Below are 21,731 nucleotides of genomic sequence, written 5' to 3'. Positions count from 1 at the left end.
TGCCATAGTATTATAAACACCAGTACTAATTCCTCCTCTCTACATCCACTCTATTCTTTGCAAAATACTTTTACTCTGGGAGATCTTTTGGGCCTCACAACTCCATGAGGGAAATGAAGCTGCTATGTTACCTCTGGCAATGAGCTCAGTCTACCTCAGTGGCCCTAGGAAGATTCAAATCATGTTGATTCTAGAGGCAAAGTCACCTTCATTTGCCCTTGAGATCAGCTCTGTTGACTATTCTATACAGAAAGCCTCATGCAGAAGTTCTCACTAAGGCTAATTATCCCTAAAAGATCACTCAAGGAACTGAGAAATCAGTATTAAAAGCTGGGGAGATTGGCCTGGGCACACTGTTTCCCTTATCTGGGAAACAAGCACCATGATGAACACCTGCCTTACAGGAAGATTGTAATGGCTACTGGGAAAACATAGATAACATATTTCTGTTGTTGGGCTCTCAAGCCATCAGATAGTCTTATCTTGTTGATTGGGAGATACTCCTCATCACAGACCACTAAAGAAAACTGCACAGGAACTGTCTGGGACCAGGGCACAGTCAGGCAGGCCAGTCATGTGAGCCAACTGGTCCTGTGATCTGCTCTCCTTCAGGGTGGCCAAGGAGGGGGCAGTTGCTTGAAGTTCACCACTAAGCTCAAAGAGGAAAACATGCAAATGGTGGCTTCTCCTCCATGTCAGATGTGATCTCTCTCTTCTTTCCTGCTACAGTAATCCGGTACAACAGTGATCTGGTTCAGAAATACCACCCTTGCTTCTGGATCGATGGGCAGTATCTCTGCTGCTCTCAGACAGCCAAAAATGCTATGGGCTGCCAAATTTTGGAGAACAGGAATGGAAGTAAGCAATCTGATCGATATAATTTCTTTCTCCTTTGACTGTTTCCATCACTCTCCCAAGGGTCTGTCAAGCCCAGGGTCATAGCATAAGGTTGTACACTTTGGGTGCTAAACAAAGGGTCCTGGGGGAGGGAGGAGGTACATGGGGGCTGAAATCCAGCTGGTAATCTGCTCTCCGAGCTATGTGACCTGGCATGCCTAGCTACTTTTTCTAACTTGCCTAAAGGCGCTCAATATGGACGGCAAAGTCCCTGACCAAACCTGTCCTTGGCCCCTTTCCTAAAGTGCATTCCATATCATCACTGGCTTCTTGTTTTGCAGGCTTAAAACCTGGGAGTTCTCACCGGAAGACAAAAAAGCCTCTTCCCCCAACGCCTGAGGAGGACCAGGTATACAGGGAAACTGGGTGCTGCCACTGCTTAAATGGAAATTTATAGTCAAACCCTAAGAACACACTAGAGTCTTAGAATTACCCTGGGACTTGGCAGTGTTAATTGGTATTCTTGCTAAGATGGGGGATTTGTTCTTCTAATTAGGATTTCCTCCTCGATGGAAAGATAGAAGGCTCTCAGCAACCATGTAATCCAATCACCTGTTTAGAACAAAACCTGATTTTTTTAATGTAAAGTTTTTGTTGTTGTTTTGTTTTGTTTTTGTTTTTGTTTTTGTTTTGAGACGGAGTCTCGCTCTGTCGCCCAGGTTCGAGTGTAATGGCATGATCTCGGCTCACTGCAACCTCTGCCTCCCAGATTCAAGTGATTCTCCTGTCTCAGCCTCCTGAGTAGCTGGGATTACAGGCATGCACCACCACGCCCAGCTAATTTTTGTATTTTTAGTAGAGACGGGGGTGTCACCATGTTGTTCAGGCTGGTCTCGAACCCTCCTCGGCCTCTTAAAGTGCTGGGATTACAGGCATGAGCCACCGTGCCCAGCTGGAAAGTATTTTCAAACATACAGTAAAGTTAGAAGAATTTAACACTTAATACCAACATACTCAACACTTAGCACTAACACCACCTATCACTAACACTTCAGAAGTTTTTTTTTTTTTTTTTTTTTGGTTCCTTCTTGAGGTCTAGAAAGCCCTTTCTCATGTATCGTAAGTAAGTAGAGCAGGTATTATTATACTCATTTTACAAAGAAGGAAACCAAGGTTCTGAGCCACTTAGTAGATTCACGTACAAGTTTAGTGCCAAGCCGGTTTCCTGACCTTAGCTATAAATGGTTTTTGTCTAGTGAGCTTTAAAAATAGTAATGTTTGGGTCCCATTCCTGAGAGTTTGATTTTGATGTAATTGGTCTGTGAGGAAACTGACTAGGTATTGGAATTGGTTTTTTGTTTTTTGTGGGGTTTTTTTTTGAGACAGTCTCACTCTGTCACCCAGGCTGGAGTGCAGTGGCGTGGTCTTGGCTCACTACAACCTCTGCCTCCTGGGGTCAAGTTATTCTCCTGCCTCAGCCTCCTGAGTAGCTGGGGCTATATGCACACACTACCATGCCCAGCTGATTTTTGCATTTTTAGTAGAGATGGGGTTTCGTCACGTTGGCCAGGCTGGTCTCGAACTCCTGGCCTCAACTGATCCGCCCGCCTTGGCCTCTGAAAGTACATTGGAATTTAAAAGTTCCATACATGGTCTTTATATGTGTGCAAGGCTGAGAACTCCTGCACTAGTGCTTAAAAATGGTTGTTGAATGACTGCTGAGTAATATTTTAGTATGCCTGATTTGGGTGTCTTGAGTAAGTCAGAGAGTTGGGAGAGAAGAGAAGAGTGCTTGGTATCTTGACAAACCCTCCTACCTTTTCTCCTAACTACATAGATCTTGAAAAAGCCACTACCGCCTGAGCCAGCAGCAGCACCAGTCTCCACAAGTGAGCTGAAAAAGGTTGTGGCCCTTTATGATTACATGCCAATGAATGCAAATGATCTACAGCTGCGGAAGGGTGATGAATATTTTATCTTGGAGGAAAGCAACTTACCATGGTGGAGAGCACGAGATAAAAATGGGTGAGTCCACACCAGCCCTTCCTGAGCCTGGTGCCTGCCCACTCCCTACACGTGAAAAGTGCTGCGGCATAATTCCCGTGATCAGCATCCTCATCAGAGACTGTTCTTCCCACACCAGACTGAACATGCTCTCCCTCCAAGTACTTCCCAGCGTGCAGCTCCCTATACATGGCCTCTGCCACATCTCTGAGCCTCTGTTGTTGGGCACATATAACCAATGCAACATGTGCATAAGCTCTGCACCTCACTGGCTCACTGCCTAACCATGCATCAGAGACGTGATTGTCTTTGAGGGAGGTGCATGATACATATACCTCCATTTGAGATTTGTTCTGAGCTCAGGGACGTGGGCATATGAATCTGTCTCCTGGAGGCTGGTGAGGTGCTGGATGAACTGCCACATTGTTTCCTTCACAGGCAGGAAGGCTACATCCCTAGTAACTATGTCACTGAAGCAGAAGACTCCATAGAAATGTATGAGTAAGTATGTTTATGTCAGTCCACAATCTTCCAGGAGGAACTCTCTCTCTCTATATATATATAATATTTATTTATATATATATTTTATATATATTTATATATATATAACACACACAAGTGTATATATGTATACATATGTATACATACACTGGTGTATATATAGGTATATTATGTATACATATGTATACATACACAAGTGTGTATATATATATACACTTTTTTCTACTTTCAACATTTTTTATTTCAAGATATATATTAAAATTAGTACCATCTGAATCAAATGATGCCACCACCTCAAATTAGTGTATCTGTCTTACTTTTACCCCCCAAACACCCTCCATTTATGAGAGCTGGAGAGGTTACCATGCCCTCAAATCCAGAAGAATCACACTCAAAGAAAAAGGAGTTGACGACCTGATGAAAGAATTAAAATGTCAAACTGCTACTGTTGTCCTTTCCTCCCTAATCATGGAAGTGGATTGTTCTCAAGTGCCCTAGTCCCTGATCTCTTCCCTGCATCTCCCTGCTGCTTGCCTTTGCCTGCTACTCTCCATTTCCATGAATCTTCAATGCCAACCTGGGTTTGGGAAAGGGATACAGTGTGCTATGCACATGACAGATGCTCAGTAAATAGGGTTTGAGTGAGTTGACTGAATCACCGACATGGACAAGCCCTGGAGGGTGCTGTAACCTCCAATCTGCTTATGACCAGGAGCCACTCAAGCAGCACTCTCCCTTCACAGGTGGTATTCCAAACACATGACTCGGAGTCAGGCTGAGCAACTGCTAAAGCAAGAGGTAAGTGTGGAACCACTAGCACACAGCATTCTCCTTGCATAAGTGAGGATCTTGAACTGAGGGCCTGTTCTGCCCCCTACCTTTGGGCAAGGCAGTGTCAAAGCCGCCATCGTCTGGGGTCCCAATTACACCATTTTTTTTGTTTTTGTTTTTCTGAGACGGACTCTCGGTCTGTCACCCAGGCTGGAGTGCAGTGGCGTGATCTGGGCTCACTGCAACCTCCGCCTTCTGGGTTCAAGTAATTCTCCTACCTCAGCCTCCCAAGTAGCTGGGATTACAGGCACATGCCACCACGCCCGAATAATTTTTGTATTTTTAGCAGAGACGGGGTTTCACCATGTTGGCCAGGCTGGTCTCGAACTCCTGACCTCAGGTGATCCACCCACCTCGGCCTCCCAAAATGCTGGGATTACAGGCATGAGCCACCATGCCTGGCCTGCACCTTTTAATATTAAAAGCAATGAGGCTGTAGCTCAAGCGTGGAACTTGGCAGTAAAATCAGGGGTTGTTCTATTTTCTCTCTCAAGTTTGGGCAGGTGGGATGCAGGTGTGAGCACCACTTCCTCCTACAGACAGCTTCTTTTTCGTTGTTTCAGGGGAAAGAAGGAGGTTTCATTGTCAGAGACTCCAGCAAAGCTGGCAAATATACAGTGTCTGTGTTTGCTAAATCCACAGGGTGAGTGCTACTATTCCAAGGCCCTGAGGACAAAGAACAGGGGTACCCTGCTAATAGCTCCTTGATGCTGTGCCCGTCCCACTTCCTCTGTCTCTGAAACTCAAAACTCATCTCACTTCACTTCCTGGGTTCTGTTGACCTTTGTGCCCAAGTTACTGACTAAGCATCCACTTCTTCAGGGACCCTCAAGGGGTGATACGTCATTATGTTGTGTGTTCCACACCTCAGAGCCAGTATTACCTGGCTGAGAAGCACCTTTTCAGCACCATCCCTGAGCTCATTAACTACCATCAGCACAACTCTGCAGGTGAGTACCAGGGGCAACTGAGAAGGGAGTTACAGACACCAGGATAAGCAATGCAGGACAAGGTGATAAGAGGAAGAATCCGTCTCACAGGACAGTGTGAATTCACTGTGAAAGGAAATCCCTGTGATACTGGGTAGAAGCTGGTAAAGAGGTGGTCAGAGGCAGACCTACACCCAACAGGGACTGACTCTTTATTTGGTGATTGATGTTCAGTGTTAAGAGAAGACACAAAAGAGGCTGGTGACTGATTCATCAGCAAGTATTCATTGAGTTCCTACTGTGTACTCAGCGATTTCCTCAGTTCTAGAGGAGAACACGGGAACATTCTGAGTCGAGGTCCTTGTCCTCAAAGAACATACAGGTTAGACAACATCAGAAGAAAGTTTCTAAGCACTGTAAAATTTCTAAAAACTGAGACATTAGTGAGGGCATGGATATGGGGGAACAGCTTCATCAAGAAGGTAGGATGTAAGCTAAGCCTGGGCTGGGAGGTGGGAATATATTCAGTTAGGCAGTGTATTTCAATTAGTATTTTCTCTTTTTTGTCCCTGAAAAGTATTTTGTGAGAGGAGAAACCTCTGGAAATATGTGGGTTCATGGAGGTCTTCTGGGATTCAAAATGTACTAGAAAGATACACACCGGAAGTGTGAGGCTTTAAGTGAGGATGTGTGAGGCATCCCACCTCCTACACCACACCAACAGCATGACCTCTCTCTCTGTTTCAGGACTCATATCCAGGCTCAAATATCCAGTGTCTCAACAAAACAAGAATGCACCTTCCACTGCAGGCCTGGGATACGGTAACTCCTTATTTCTCTGGGGTAGGGTGGACTGGCCAGTTGCAAAAACTACCTTTGCTGGCCTTGCCTTAGGGAGTGTCCTTGAGGTACACTGTTCTGCAGCAGCTGCCTCAAGGACGCTCAAGACAGATCCAAGCAAAAGTTATTCACTGATTTTCTTCCTCTAGTGGCTACTACTGGGACTGCAAAAACATAGATTCATAAAAGGCTTTGTCGTTGTCTTGGGTCTTTTTGTCTTTTATTTTTAATTGTGGGAAAATTTTCAGTACTATCCCTGAGTTCATTAACTACCATCACTAACATAATCATAAAGGGATTTGGGGAGGTTGCTTAGTCTATCTTCTTGCCTTATGGCCACCTTGAACCTAAAATTCCCAGATTCCTCTAACCAATGAATCCCCTGTTTCTGAGATTGACTTAAGCAAAGACAGATTAGTACTTCTAAAAATTTCCCTTTTACTAGTTTTCCTATTTCTACCCCAGTAGGGATTTTTGTCTATTGTAAGAATTATACATTCATGACCCCAAAGAATCACACCAAGACTTTATTGTTAGGATCATGGGAAATTGATCCAAAGGATCTGACCTTCTTGAAGGAGCTGGGGACTGGACAATTTGGGGTAGTGAAGTATGGGAAATGGAGAGGCCAGTATGACGTGGCCATCAAGATGATCAAAGAAGGCTCCATGTCTGAAGATGAATTCATTGAAGAAGCCAAAGTCATGATGTGAGTTATAGCCCAAACTCAACTCTCAATCTATTTGCTGGAGTCTAGGAATTCACACAACAACCCACTGAGGCTTAAAGATGACTTACAGTAAGAGAGGTTTGGGACGAGGGACTGAAGTTTACCTTTAACTGGCGGTAGTCCTAAGTGCTAAGATAATAGTTTCTGTGCCTCAGATATTGGTTGAGAATAGTGGTGCTCATGGGTGTGTACCATCTCAGTAGCATTTGGGGGTAGATGTAGAAAATTAAACTTTCAAGAGAAAGATTCTAATTTAGCCTTAGCGTTCTTTCATTCCTGGACTTGTTTCTTTTTCAATTGATGGGCTCCAAATCCCTGCTTGCTTCCACATTTTAAGCACTTTTGAGATTTAGGGTGGGAAAGAGGAAAATAAACTTGCTGGTGTGACCCCTTATCTGATGCTCTACTCCTAGGTCAGCCCCTTCCTCCCCAGCCCCTTTATTGCTATTATGCAGAGCCAAAAGGGGAAGACTAGTTCCTTGCCTTTCCTGTAGGAATCTTTCCCATGAGAAGCTGGTGCAGTTGTATGGCGTCTGCACCAAGCAGCGCCCCATCTTCATCATCACTGAGTACATGGCCAATGGCTGCCTCCTGAACTACCTGAGGGAGATGCGCCACCGCTTCCAGACTCAGCAGCTGCTAGAGATGTGCAAGGATGTCTGTGAAGCCATGGAATACCTGGAGTCAAAGCAGTTCCTTCACCGAGACCTGGTGGGACCTTAGAAGGATTGGCCTAGGACCAAGGGCTGATGGGGTGGAAGTAGCAGTGGAAGATATATCATACATGGTTGAGGGGGGCTGCTGGTGCCATCATTTCAATTTTATCTAGAAAGTACTATAAGTTAGGCGTGCCTCTGCCCCAGTGCTGAGCCCATCAAATATCTCCAGCCTCAGCTCCATGAAGTCTGCCGTGGTGGGAATCAGAGCAGTCACTCACTCCCAACCCCCTACCACCCACAAGAAAATGGTGGGGTCTTTCAGTGGCCATTCTGGATTTGGAACAGAAGGGACTGTGCTTCCCAATGGGACTGCTCCTGGCATGGGGCCATCATTTGGTTCCTTCAGAGTCACATACTGGGGCCTGTGGATGCATTTGACCCACATGTGTGGGGTTTTTTTTTTATGTTATATAATAATTAGCAAACCCTTAAAAAGAAACATTTCGCTTAAAAAAAAAAAAACCCTGGAATTTCCAGCTTCTCTTGAAAATCTACACCGTCTGGAAATACCAGGTCCACATTCTCACGAACCGCCTCCTTTCCTCTAGGCATGTACTCTCCATTTCCTGCAATCTCCATCCACTTCACTTCACTCTTACTTAACTTGCCTGGCCCCTGTAAGCATCAGAGTTTGCGCCCCTGTTTCTTTCAGTCAGGCCAAGGCTCAAATTGTCCTAGTCTCACTGGCAGAAAAGCAGAAAGCAAAAAAACTTACTTCTCATTCTCCCTTCTTTGTTTTTTGTTTGTTTTGTTTTGTTTTGTTTTGTTTTGAGATGGAGTCTCGCTCTGTTGCCCAGGCTAGAGTGCAATGGCACCATCTCGGCTCACTGCAAACTCCACCTCCCAGATTCAAGCAATTCTCCTGCCTCAGCCTCCCAAGTAGCTGGGATCACAGGCGCCCAACACCACGCCCAGCTAATTTTTGTATTTTTAGTAGATGGGGTATCGCCATGTTGGCCAGGCTGGTCTTGAACTCCTGACCTCAGGTGATCCACCCACCTCGGCCTCCCAAAGTGTTGGGATTACAGGCGTGAGCCACTGCACCCAGCCTCTCCCTTAATTCTTTCAGCATATCAGTGAGGGAATGGGGTGGTGTGGAATTGCCCATGAGAATGCAATCGTTCTGTATGTCCTCAGTGCTTTACCTAGGACTACACAGCAGGTTGCTTTCCACGTGGTGGAAATGAATCAAAATTTCTTGGTGGCATCAACAGATTCCTATTAGGTGGGAAGGTGTCTGTAGTCGAAGGAGATGAAGCTTCCCTGGCTTCATTCTACTGGTCAGCAGAAGCTTTGTGCCTTTAACCTCTGTGCTGGGGACGGAGTCTCACTGGTCTCTGTTTGCACTACAGGCAGCTCGAAACTGTTTGGTAAACGATCAAGGAGTTGTTAAAGTATCTGATTTCGGCCTGTCCAGGTGAGTGTGGCTTTTTCATCTTTCCCTCCAGAAGTAAAAATAGCACAGTATGAAACATGGGTAGGTGTTATAGTTTTAATCCTCTCCTTTTCTTTTTTTTCTCATTCTAGCGTTTTCTGCCGATCTTTCTATTCTTTTTCTTCCTCTGAGTTATTTAAGCCACCTCTTTCATCCTTTTGTTTTATTGTCATATCCCTTTCCTTCCTTTCTCCCTTTATCTCTACCTCCTCTTTTTTAAATCTATTTCCCCAATACCTTATCTTGATCTATTAATCCTGATGACTTTACTCCATTCCTCCTTCTTTCTTAATCAGTCTAATTCCCAGTGACAACTGCAGATAAAAGGAAGGGAAGGAGAAGAGCAGAGAAAGGAAAGGTGGATAGAGAAGAGGAAGGGAGTACCTACTAGATCTTATTTCACTTCATCCTTCTTGTAACCATATTGTCAATCAGGAAAGCTCAATCAGATACAAAAACAGGAAATTCGTTAAAAGTAACGTTTGTAGAAGATACTAGTTGAGGAGGAGAGACTTTTGAGAAAGCCTGTGTGTGTTTGTGATACTCTTGTGACCGTGCCAAGAAAACGTAAGCAAATATCAAGCCTCCAAATCCTAATGCAACAAGTCCTGAATCCCTTGCAGGTATGTCCTGGATGATGAATACACAAGCTCAGTAGGCTCCAAATTTCCAGTTCGGTGGTCCCCACCGGAAGTCCTGATGTATAGCAAGTTCAGCAGCAAATCTGACATTTGGGCTTTTGGTAAGTGGATAAGATTACACAGATTATACAGCTCAAAGGATAAGAAATGCAATGGGAAAATTCACACTTTGCAACCTCCACAGAGATATTGTTCTTGCTTTCATTCTTCCAGTCCTTGGGGAGTGCTTACTGTGTGTCAGCCACCACAGGGGTTTCTGAGGATGAAAACTAAACTGGACATGATCTCTGCCTTTTTAGAACTTAAACCATGTTAAGGAAAACAATTCATTCATTTTTCAACAGCTTCTGAATACTGATTATGTACCAGGCACTCTGCCAGACCCTATAACTACAAAGACAAATAAGATGCTGTCTCTCTTCTAGAGGAGTTAATAGTCTAGTACGACCTTGATCTCCATCTAGTGTGGTCAGTACTATAGCAGAAATTTGGGCAAAATATAAAAAGCACAGAGCGGGGAACCAACTGATTCTAATCTTTGAGGTTGATCTAGGAAGACTAGGACCCCTGCTATCCAAAAAGACTGCAAACCAATTTAATAATTTTTTTCACCTTCTAGGGGTTTTGATGTGGGAAATTTACTCCCTGGGGAAGATGCCATATGAGAGATTTACTAACAGTGAGACTGCTGAACACATTGCCCAAGGCCTACGTCTCTACAGGCCTCATCTGGCTTCAGAGAAGGTATATACCATCATGTACAGTTGTTGGCATGAGGTAAGTGCTTTATTAGGATCTCTTAAATTATTTCCTTGAATCTACTTGCCCATTTAGCTGGCCATTCAGCCACCAAAGACTGATAGCTGCACACATTCTTTTTTTTCCTTTTTTTTTTTTTTTAAATTTGAGACAAGGTCTCGCTCTTTCACCCAGGTTGGAGTACAGTGGCGCGATCTTGGCTTACTGCAACCTTCGCCTCCCAGATTCAAGCGATTCTCATGTCTCAGCCTCCCAAGTAGCTGGGATTATAGGCGTGCACCACCACACCAAGCTAATTTTTTTTTTTTTTTGGTGACACAGTCTTGCTCTGTCACCCAGGCTGGAGTGCAATGGCACGATTTTGGCTCACTGCAACCTCTGCCTCCTGGGTTCAAGTGATTCTCCTGCCTTAGCCTCCCGAGTAGCTGGGACTACAGGCACATGCCACCGTGCCCAGCTAATTTTTGCATTTTTAGTAGAGACAGCATTTCACCATGTTGGCCAGGCAGGTCTTGAACTCCTGACCTCAGGTGATCCACCCACCTCAGCCTCCCAAAGTGCTGGGATTACAGGCGTGAGCCACTGAGCCTGGCCAATTTTGTATTTTTAGTAGAGATGGCATTTCGCCATGTTGACCAGGCTGATCTCGAACTCCTGGCCTCAAGTGATCCGCCCACCTCGGCCTCCCAAAGTGCTGGGATTAGAGGCATCAACCACCACGCCAGGCCTTGCACACATTCTCTGACCTTGGCCTGCAACTTGATCATCTGATGGCCAGAGGCTTTCCCAGGCCCACTCCGATTCTCACTAGAGTGTCATTAGTACACTCCAATGCCAGCTCAGCTTTAGGGAGTGAGGTGTTGTGGGGCCATGTCATCTAGCATAAGCAGGCAGCCAGAGGCATTCAGACAAGTGAATGGGCATTACAAAAGAAAAGTCATGAAAGTTTGTTCATTCCTTTGTGTGTCATTGGCCCTTTCTTCTACTTTATTAGCTGCCAACCGTTTCTGGCTGAGGTCCTAAATGAGATTTTTTTTTTTTTTTTGAGACCGAGTCTTTCTCTGTCGCCCAGGCTGGAGTGCAGTGGCGTGATCTCGGCTCACCGCAAGCCCCGCCTCCCGGGTTCACAGCATTCTCCTGCCTCAGCCTCTCCAGTAGCTGGGACTACAGGGGCCCGCCACCACGCCCGGCTAATTTTTTGTATTTTTAGTAGAGACAGGGTTTCACCGTGTTAGCCAAGATGGTCTCGATCTCCTGACCTTGTGATCCGCCCGCCTCTGCCTCCCAAAGTGCTGGGATTACAGGCATGAGCCACAGCGCCCGGCTAAATGAGATTTTTTTTTAAACCTACTGCTTGAAAGGGAACTAAAACAGGTAGTGGGTTTTTTTGTTTGCTTTGTTTTGTTTTGCTTTTTAATATGGTGCATCGTGGGGTATGTGGGTAGGTGTGGTATTTTGGAAATAAGGAAATCTGTCCTACTACTATTAAACTGCTTTGCTCCTCTTACCTCGAGTTCTTCCCAAGATGCCTTCTCTACTTTTCAGTAGATCCTTGGCAACCTAAATTTCTAGTAGGAAATAAATGCTCAACTCTTCAGAGTGTCCAACAAGTGCATATGTGAATCTGGAGCCTTCTTGGTGAGGTGAAAAGTGGGTATCTGGATCCGAGCATGGCTGGTTTCCCTCGAACAAATGACAGATCACAGAGAAAGTGCAGAAAGGGAGGACTCCTTCTTTCTTCTGTGTGATGCAGGATTAAGGGTGATTGGCTATGCTCCCTCCCAATCAGGACCTTCTTACTCTGCAAATTAAAAATGATTTCAGACAGGTACTTTATCCACAGCCTGTTTAAAGGAGTGGTCAAAATTGGATGCATATCAGAAACCCTAAGGAGCTCTTAAAAATGCAGATTACTGGCTGGGCATGGTGGCTCATGCCTGTAATCCCAGCAGTTTGGGAGGCCAAGGCAAGCAGATCACGTGGTCAGGAGATCTAGACCATTCTGGCCAACATGGTGAAACCCTGTCTCTACTAAAAATACAAAAATTAACCAGGCGTGGTGGTGTGTGCCTGTAATCTCAGCTACTCAGGAGGCTGAGGCAGGAGAATGACTTGAACCCAGGAGGTGGAGGTTGCAGTGAGCCGAGATCCTGCCACTGCACTCTGGCCTGAGTGACAGAGCGAGACTGTGTCACAAAAAAAAATTCAGATAACTGGGCCTTTTCTCCAGAAATTCTGATTAGCTATGCCTGAAGTGGAACCCAGAAATCTCTTTTTAAACTTCCCAGGAAATTCTGATACTCAGCTAAGTTTAAGAATCACTGAGTCAAGGAATCAAGAAATTGATGACCATTGGTTCTAACAGATTGAGAGCATTCTGGCATGAATGTTCCCTGAACCACTAAATACCAAATACCTCGGGGGCTTATGGGCCATGGCCATCAAAAAGAACCTTAGTCGTAGGCCGGGCGCGGTGACTCACGCCTGTAATCCCAGCACTTTGGGAGGCTGAGGCGGGGGAATCACCTGAGGTCAGGAGTTCGAGACTAGTCTGACCAACATGGTGAAACCCGGTCTCTACTAAAAATACGAAAATTAGCTGGGCGTGATGGCGTGCACCTGTAATCCCAGCTACCTGGGAGGCTGAGGCAGGAAAATCGCTTGAACCTGGGAGGTGGCAGTGAGCTGAGCTCACACCACTGCACTCCAGCCTGGACAACAGGGTGAGACTCTGTCTCAAAAAGAAAAAAAAAAAAAAATCTTAGTCTTTTTGTTACCAGTGGTAAAAAAAAAAAAAAAAAAAAAGGTCCCAGGTACTCAGAATCCCTGCTCAGTAATACAGCCTGTGGTTTTGAAATATTAATCACTAAAAATTATCACATGGGATTTCTGTTCTGCCAACCACTTGAACTTGTTTGGTAGCCATTTTTCACTTGAGGATCCAAAATAAGAATGTGTTGTATACAGTTACATAATGAACTTGCCCTCAATTTTGATCAGTGTGATTGTCAGTTTAATTTGCAAATTGTTCTTATCACACTAATAACCTGAGTTACTAAAGATGAAAAGTGCACAAAGACTTTATGGAGAGCTGCTATTTCTTTTTTTTTTTTTTTTTTTTTTTTTTTTTTTTTCCTTTTGTAATCGACAGGGCATGCTACTGGGCATAGAGCATATATTTAATAAACATTTGCTGCTTACTCATTGCATTTCCCTTGAATTCTGGATTCTAGCCACTCTAACACTTTACTTTTTCTTTGGTTTTAGAAAGCAGATGAGCGTCCCACTTTCAAAATTCTTCTGAGCAATATTCTAGATGTCATGGATGAAGAATCCTGAGCTCGCCAATAAGCTTCTTGGTTCTACTTCTCTTCTCCTCAAGCCCCAATTTCACTTTCTCAGAGGAAATCCCAAGCTTAGGAGCCCTGGAGCCTTTGTGCTCCCACTCAATACAAAAAGGCCCCTCTCTACATCTGGGAATGCACCTCTTCTTTGATTCCCTGGGATAGTGGCTTCTGAGCAAAGGCCAAGAAATTATTGTGCCTGAAATTTCCCGAGAGAATTAAGACAGACTGAATTTGCGATGAAAATATTTTTTATGAGGGAGGATGTAAATAGCCGCACAAAGGGGTCCAACAGCTCTTTGAGTAGGCATTTGGTAGAGCTTGGGGGTGTGTGTGTGGGGGTGGACCGAATTTGGCAAGAATGAAATGGTGTCATAAAGATGGGAGGGGAGGGTGTTTTGATAAAATAAAATTACTAGAAAGCTTGAAAGTCTTTGGTATCTCTATTAATCATGCAGCCTCCCTGAAGCGCCCTATCTCAGTATTCCAGAAAGCTGCTGTGTGGCATTAGTTTGGCATATTCCTACACTGAGAACTCGACAGGATCCTCCGGGTTTAAGCCCTCTTGTTAACTCCTGCCTCTGAATCAAAGATGCATTAAGCAAAAACAGTGCCTGTCACAGCACGCATGCAATGTTATTTGAATGAATCTGAAAGTTGGGCACAAACTGCCATAGCCTCATTTCCCTACGTCGGGAGAGGAAAACTCCATCAAAAAACGAAAGCCAGGGGCCCAGGATAGCCAACTAATCGACCCAGTCAACTAACTGACCCAGTGCACAACTCTGGTAGCTCAGAAAACGCGGGCTAATTTGGAAGTGGACAGGGGCGGAGCTGTGGGGCCAGCACGGAATGGATCACGTGGTCTGAAGTAACTTCCTTTTCTCCTTTCTTTTCTTTTTGGAGTAACATCTCAACGGCACCTCGGCTCTGGGCTGTAAGCCCTGCGATCTCAAGGCGCAAGGCTGGGCGCAACGGCAGGGTTGCGGGGTTACGGGATTGCGGGGTCCGGGGAGTGGAACCCGCCGACTCCGGGAACGAAGCACCGGCGCCAAGGCGTGGGAGGCGGCGGGGTGGAGTTGGGCGCCTGCCTCGCGCCGACGCAGTGCACTCACGGGGGCGGTCCCAGAGGCAGCGAGCTGTGGTTCCGGTTCCGTCGCGGAGACACGTGAAGGTCGGTGCGGAGTTCGTCTCTGCAAGCGTGGTCGCCCTGGGATGGATTCCTCCTCCTCTTCCTCCGCGGCGGGTTTGGGTGCAGTGGACCCGCAGTTGCAGCATTTCATCGAGGTAGAGACTCAAAAGCAGCGCTTCCAGCAGCTGGTGCACCAGATGACTGAACTTTGTTGGGTGAGGAGCCTGGGGCTGGGACCTGAACACTGTACCTACTTTCCCTCTGTCCTTGTACCGCGGGACTCGCGACAACGTCGGGGATTCGGGGGGGGGGGGTGGGCACCTGGCAGCAACCCTTGATTTTCTCAGGTTCCTGTGGCCTAGCCGGATGGGAGAAGGGTGACTCCGCTTCTCTGGGGACTGTCATTCCGGACCTCGGCTTTGTTGGTGCAGAGGACTGGGTATCAAAGAAGACTTATGCCACTGGACACCCAGCACTTTCAGGCACCCGAGGTTGAAGCTGCCTAGTGCTGGTCACCAAGACTGATCGGAGCCCCCAGTACTGGGATTTTATTTTTGGCAGCCCGAGTCCCAGAGAGTCAGTGAATCAGTGAATCTGCTATTCCTGGACTCCTCGGGATTTACCTTCATTACCCAGTTCTAACCCTCTCCGCTGAAAAATGAGTGGCTCCAGCCCACTAACTATAAAAGTGGTGTAATCTCTTCCAACGTACATACTTATTTGCTTTCTTGTTGGATTGTTGTGTAATACCAAGCCGTTTCGGGTCTGAAGGTTGAGGAATTGAGCCTGCCCTGTGAGGGGACTTTGGCAAAAGGGTGGAAGGTATTTGCAGCTTGCCAACAACGTGTTCTGCTTGCCAAGGACAGATCTCCCTTAATGTACACAATTCACAGAATTCAGAGGCCAAGGATAATTTTCCTTGGAATTAGAGGGTCTGAGGCTTGTGTACATGGCAGAGAATAATGAACGAAATTTTTGAACCACTTAACTTGAACTATATACAGTCATTGGTTTCCATAGGCCCTTTCCCATAAACTTATAGTATTGCTGGACTATGACACCTACCAGATGCTTACTTAACTCTGGTCTGCCTTGGACCAGAGTGCTTTGATTCTTTTTTAAAAATATCTGTGATTCGTTACTTTGGGGCTAGGAGGGCGTGTGGTTAAGTACTATTGCAAGAATCTGTAAGCTGCCCGGCGCGGTGGCTCATGCCTGTAATCCCAGCACTTTGGGAGGCGGGTGGATCACTTGAGGTCAGGAGTTCGAGACCAGTCTGGGCAACACGGCGAAGCCCTGTCTCTACTAAAAATAGAAAAAATTAGCTGGGCGGGGTGGCACCCGCCTGTAATCCCAGCTACTCAGGAAGCTGAGGCACGAGAATGGCTTGAACCTGGCGGAGGTTACAGTGAGATCATGCCACTGCACTCCAGCCTGGGTGACAGAGCCAGACTCTGTCTCAAAAAAAAAAAAAGAAAAAGAAAAGAAAAGAAAGGAAAAAAAACTGTAAGCTATGATGAACCCCTTAGGAAAATGCATTCAATTTTCCATTCATCATGACAGGATTCAAGAATCTCTAGCTTAAGTAGACAAGGTTATAGAATCTCAAGTCATATTTTTTTTCTTCTTTGGTAGGTTTTAGGGTACCTTGCTGAAATGATTTATCCTTTCACCCTTTTATTCTGTAGTTAACTTAAAGGCATTTAGTTCAAACAGCATTGTGGAGTTAAAACCAAATTCATCGAAAGGTTACTTCACTTGTATTTTGCCATTTTCTTGCTCTGGAATATCCCAGCTCTGCCATTTTCTGGCCCTATGATTTTGCGCAAAGTATCTCTGTGCCACAGTTTTCCTCTTTGTAAAATGAGGATTTATAATAGTATCTATTCCATAGTATTGTTGTAAGAATTTAATGTAAGGCTAGAAAACATTGCTGTATACTTGGTCAGCTGCCAAATGTGAACTATCAGTAACATATCAGATATTATTTTTAGGTAAAGTTTTTTTTTCTCTAAGCAACAAAAAGGGACCCCTGCCCCCAACCGTCTTTTTCTTTCCAAGTTCCCTTTGTGATTCTGTATCTTGTCCTGAGCAGGAGAAGTGCATGGACAAGCCTGGGCCAAAGTTGGACAGTCGGGCTGAGGCCTGTTTTGTGAACTGCGTTGAGCGCTTCATTGATACAAGCCAGTTCATCTTGAATCGACTGGAACAGACCCAGAAATCCAAGCCAGTTTTCTCAGAAAGCCTTTCTGACTGATCTCAGCATTACCTCTTTGGAAAAGGAAGGTAGTTCAAGAAATGAAGAGCTGTTGATGGGATGATTGAAGAAACAGCTATGAGAGGATTGGCTCCCATCTTTTGTTACTCTTGGGACATCCTGTCATCTGAGAATGAACAAAGACCAATTTTTTGTGTGTGAAGCTTAAGGGTCATATGTTTGCTTGTATTTTTTAATGCTAATCTTGTGAAAATAATTGACAGGTGAAGGAAAACTCTATTTAGATGCATATTACTGTACATGGGACTATGCTTTTCTCAAAGCCCCATTAACTGCTTCCTATAATTTTGATAGTGGGACCACATACGTAAAAATCTCTCATTTGTGTGGAGTCATTTCTGATTTCGGGGGAGATCCTTGTGTTTATCAGAAAGGGCAGAAGTAGGGGAAGAATAATTTGGTATCCTTATCTAGTGTTTGATTGTCAATGCTGGAGAAAAATATCTGTAAGAGTGTTTATACAGTACACTTCAGTTATCTTGATGATCTCCCTTTCCTATATGATGATTTGCTTAAATATCCATATTAAGTAAGTCTCAAGGTAGGGTAGGCAGCCTGAGACTCTAGAGGCCTTTAGTTATAAAGGAATCTAGCCAGTGAACATAATTCTTATTACTAGACTGCCACAAGGAAGAAATTAACTTACCCTGTATATCAGGGTACAAAAAATTCAGTGATGTGCCTAAATAAGTTATAAAGATTTAGGCCAATCAGAAGCTAACAGCAGTTTCAGGTAGAGGTGCATGCCTAATGTTAGTTAGTGTAGATTCCATTTACTGCATTCTTTTGATCACTGAAATAAAAGCTATATAAGATTCAACTCTGTGATTGAGAAGGCATCCTATTGCAGTTATTATCTGCAACCCGGAGAGATTTAGCATGGGCTGATTCCAAGGTTAAAATGTAGTCAGTCAGTCTGGGTACCTGCTCTGTGTAAGGTACAGCACAGTATTCCAGGGGTTCCTGACCTTTTTGAGAGAAAAGAGAACCTAGAGATGAGATGGGGAGGGAAGCGGTTATGTGCTGGCAGTCAAGTCCGTGAGTATAGTAGAGGTTGTATTGACTGGATTCTCCTCTTATTTCAAATCCTTGTAGACTGGAGTATAGACCTAAAATGGACCTACTTGTTGGGAGCCTCTAGTGCAAATCCATGAAATCTGGGGAAATGAACATCTCTAAAAGCTTCAAGTCCCTGTTTAGATTTTCCCCATAAAGGTGCTAGAAGGACTTTTTTTTTTTTTTTTTTTTGAGACGGAGTCTTGCTCTGTCGCCCAGGCTGGAGTGCAGCGGCGGGATCTCGGCTCACTGCAACCTCTACCTCCCGGGTTCAAGTGATTCTCCTGCCTCAGCCTCCTGAGTAGCTGGGATTACAGGCGCACGCCACCATGCCTGGCTAATTTTTGTACTTTTAGTAGAGATGGGGTTTCACCATGTTGGTCAGGCTGGTCTCGAACTCCTGACCTCATGATCTGCCCACCTTGGCCTCCCAAAGTGCTGGGATTACAGGCGTGAGCCACCGCGCCCAGCTGGAATTTTTTTTAAATCATTATGAAAACACAGTTAAACATTTAAGTTCATACTCTGTGCCGTTGTTTTTAGTGACAGGATTTCAGCAGTGCACAGAAACAGTCCCTGCCCTTGAGGAGCTTGTGGTCTAGTTAGGGGAGGTAGACAATAAACACATAAATATGTCAATGTAATAAGTGCCATGGAGAAACAGCAGAGTAAGGGTGTTAGGGAATATTTATGGAGTGTGATTAGTTTATATAAGATGGTTTGAGAAGGCCTCCTTGGGAAGGTGGCATTCCAACAGAGACCTGGATGAACTAAGCAACCAAACCTTGTGGGTGTTGCCGAGCACGGTGGCTCACGCCTGTAATCCCAGCACTTTGGGAGGCCGAGGCAGGCAGACCACGAGGTCAGAAGATCAAGACCATCCTGGCTAACATGGTGAAACCCCATCTCTGCTAAGAATACAAAAAAAAAAAATGAGCTGGGCGTGGTGGCAGGCGCCTATAGTCCCAGCCACTTGGGAGGCTGAGGCAGGAGAATGGCGTGAAACCGGGAGGCAGAGCTTGCAGTGAGCCGAGATTGTGCCACTGCACTCCAGCCTGAGTGACAGAGCAAGACTCCGTCTCAAAACAAACAAACAAAAAAACCCCACAAAACCTTCTGGGTGTCTGAGACAAGAACATTTCAGGCAGGAATAACAGTAAGTCCAAAGGCCCCAAGGTAGGAACTGCATGCATGATGCCATGGAGAACAGTCAAGAGGTCATTATAGCTGGAGTAAAGTGAGTGAAAGAGAATGGTAAGAAATAAGGTTGGAGAGACCGGGTGCGGTGGGCTCATGCCTGTAATCCCAGCACTTTGGGAGGCCAAGATGGATGGATCACCTGAGGTCAGGAGTTCAAGACCAGCCTGGCCAACATGGTGAAACCCTGTCTCTGCAAAAAATACAAAAATTAGCCAGGTGTGGTGGCAGGTGCCTGTAATCCCAGCTACTTGGGAAGCTGAGGCAGGAGAACCACTTGAACCCAGGAGGCAGAGATTGCAGTGAGCCGCTCCAGCCTGGGTGAGAGAGTGAGACTCCATCTCAAAAAAAAAAAAAGAAGGTTGGAGAAAAACGCATGCAATGGATCAGGGTGAGGGGTGTGTGTGCACTGATTATGTGGGGCCTTGTAGGCCATGGCAAGGACTTTGGGCTTTTACTAAGCAAGGTGGGGAGCCATTTGAGGGATTTTAACAGATGAATGATGTAACATAACTTAATTTTAGGAGGGTCTGGCTGCTCTTTGGGCAACATCACATGGTGAAGAAGTTGTAACAGTAGCAGTAGTAGTAAGAATAATGGCATTTTGAAATCCAGGAAAATGAGACTTTAAAATGCATATACCTTGTAACTATATGTCCCCGTTGACTTTTTTTTCCCTATAAAATTTAATGTGAGGCCAGGCACGGTGGCTCACATCTATAATCTCAGTACTTTGGGAGGCTGAAGTGGGAGGATTGCTTGAGCCCAGGAGTTTGAGACCAGCCTAGGCAACATGCCAAGACCCCATCTCTACAAAAAATACAAAAATTAGCTGGGCATGGTGGCACATACCTGTAGTCCCAGATACATGGGAGGCTGAGGTGAGAGGATCACCTGAGCCTGTGGAGGTCGAGGCTGCAGTGACCCATGATCACGCTACTGCACTCCAGCCTGGGTGACAGTGAGACCTTGCCTCAAAAATAAAAAGAAAATGTGTTCTTAAAACCTCAAGTCATAGGAACGGTTCTTTAGTCTTTTCCTTATTATTATATTTATTATGTTATTTATTACTATATTATTTAGTTTTTTTTTTTTTTTTTTTTTGAGACAGAGTCCCACTCTGTCTCCAAGCCAGTGGCACGATCTCGGCTCACTGCAATCTCTGCCTCCTGGGTTCAAGCGATTCTTCTGCCTTAGCCTCCCGAGTAGCTGGGATTACAGGCACACACCACCATACCCAGCTAATTTTTGTATTTTTAGTAGAGACGGGGTTTCACCATGTTGGCCAGGATGGTCTTGATCTCCTGACCTCGTGATCCACCTGCCTCGGCCTCCCAAAGTGCTGGGATTACAGGCGTGAGCCACTGCGCCCCACCTTATTTAGTATTAAAGTGTTCTCATTACTTGTACACACAAATTTAAATGTCTTAGCTTTACAGTATTGCTTGCTCAGCGAATATATATCATGAGAAAGGTCTGTCAGATTCATACAGTAAACTTGAGCACCAATTATGTGTTTTGACACTACTGGGCACAAAGACAATGGAAAAGAAAAGGTGTAACAAATCCCCTGTCTGAGATTAATAAGCCCCAAGGCAACAATTTGGGCTTTTGTTTGTTTTGTCAATCTGAGAAATGCATTTTCAGAACCTTGATAGGTGGTACTGTTAGCCCTGATGACATTCAAAGTCCTCATTTCAAATATTCAAGGTAGAAAATTCAAAACTCAGTTGTAAAACAAAAGAATTGGATTAGCAGACCCTTTTCATGAAATGAAATCTTACTTAGAAGCCTGATATGTAAAGCAGAAAAGCCAAGCTACTCTGGTGGTTAGCATCGGGAAGCCTTCCTACTGTTGTGTTGTCACCCACCTGCACTGCCAGTGATGCCTAAGGCTCATCTTCAAGCTTCCAGGTTTTACCAAGCACACTCTGAAAGTGAGTCTATGTACGATCATTAGGGATAACAGAAGGAAATCAAGCAAAAACTTGCTCTTTATTTACAATAAACTCCATAAGGAATTTGAATTCTAAAGTTAACAAATCAATGAACTCCATGTAAAATAGTCTTTACATGGAATAATGGAAAACAATCGATGGTCCTTTTCTTAAAAACCAATTTTTCCCCATTGTAATACCTTTTTTTTTTTTTTTAAAGATGAGATCTCGCTCTGTTTCCAAGGCTGGAGTGCAGTCATTTCCATGTAGTATATACTTTTCCCGACTACTGCCATGACTCACTTGCCATTTTCAAGGAATAGCAGCCCACTGACTCAAATGTTAATCTGCTTTGGCAACACCCTCACAGACACACCCAGGATCAATACTTTGTATCCTTCAATCCAATCAGGTTGACACTCATTATTAACCATCACAAACTTCTTTATAAATTGATATGGAATGAGCTCCAATACATACTGTTAAATTTAAAAAGCAAGATTAAAGACTACCATTTGTGTAAAAAGGGGGGGGGATTAAAATATATGTATGCATATTTGC

General features: G+C 44.8%; 2 protein-coding genes across 3 annotated transcripts in view; both read left to right on the top strand.

Moving 5' to 3' along the window:
- The window catches only part of BTK (Bruton tyrosine kinase), a 36,913-nt gene extending 22,913 nt beyond the window's left edge, over positions 1 to 14,000 (top strand). The window contains exons 6-19 of the mRNA XM_054676572.2: positions 730 to 858; positions 1,179 to 1,246; positions 2,675 to 2,862; positions 3,280 to 3,342; positions 4,086 to 4,140; positions 4,737 to 4,816; positions 4,996 to 5,123; positions 5,850 to 5,924; positions 6,480 to 6,651; positions 7,167 to 7,383; positions 8,744 to 8,808; positions 9,450 to 9,568; positions 10,087 to 10,244; positions 13,494 to 14,000. Of these exons, the coding sequence (XP_054532547.1) occupies positions 730 to 858; positions 1,179 to 1,246; positions 2,675 to 2,862; positions 3,280 to 3,342; positions 4,086 to 4,140; positions 4,737 to 4,816; positions 4,996 to 5,123; positions 5,850 to 5,924; positions 6,480 to 6,651; positions 7,167 to 7,383; positions 8,744 to 8,808; positions 9,450 to 9,568; positions 10,087 to 10,244; positions 13,494 to 13,565 (1,589 nt within the window). The 3' untranslated portion in view covers positions 13,566 to 14,000. The remainder of the gene's footprint in view (positions 1 to 729; positions 859 to 1,178; positions 1,247 to 2,674; positions 2,863 to 3,279; positions 3,343 to 4,085; positions 4,141 to 4,736; positions 4,817 to 4,995; positions 5,124 to 5,849; positions 5,925 to 6,479; positions 6,652 to 7,166; positions 7,384 to 8,743; positions 8,809 to 9,449; positions 9,569 to 10,086; positions 10,245 to 13,493) is intronic.
- A 687-nt stretch (positions 14,001 to 14,687) lies between these two features.
- Positions 14,688 to 17,800, top strand: TIMM8A (translocase of inner mitochondrial membrane 8A). Of its 2 annotated transcripts, none has more exons than XM_054676574.2 (2): positions 14,688 to 14,917; positions 15,050 to 17,315. In XM_054676574.2, exons 1-2 carry the CDS (start codon positions 14,786 to 14,788, stop codon positions 15,062 to 15,064), a joined length of 147 nt encoding a protein of 48 aa, XP_054532549.1. In that variant the 5' UTR covers positions 14,688 to 14,785; the 3' UTR covers positions 15,065 to 17,315. The 2 variants fall into 2 exon arrangements, with proteins under 2 accessions (XP_054532549.1, XP_054532550.1); XM_054676575.2 differs by having other exon boundaries at positions 14,696 to 14,917; positions 16,798 to 17,800.
- Positions 17,801 to 21,731: the final 3,931 nt, after the last annotated feature.

This window comes from Pan troglodytes, chromosome X (assembly GCF_028858775.2).
Source record: "Pan troglodytes isolate AG18354 chromosome X, NHGRI_mPanTro3-v2.0_pri, whole genome shotgun sequence".
In the NCBI taxonomy this organism is placed as follows: domain Eukaryota; kingdom Metazoa; phylum Chordata; class Mammalia; order Primates; family Hominidae; genus Pan; species Pan troglodytes.
Note: the sequence above shows the minus strand (reverse complement) of the source record. Positions and strands in the feature narration are given on the sequence as shown.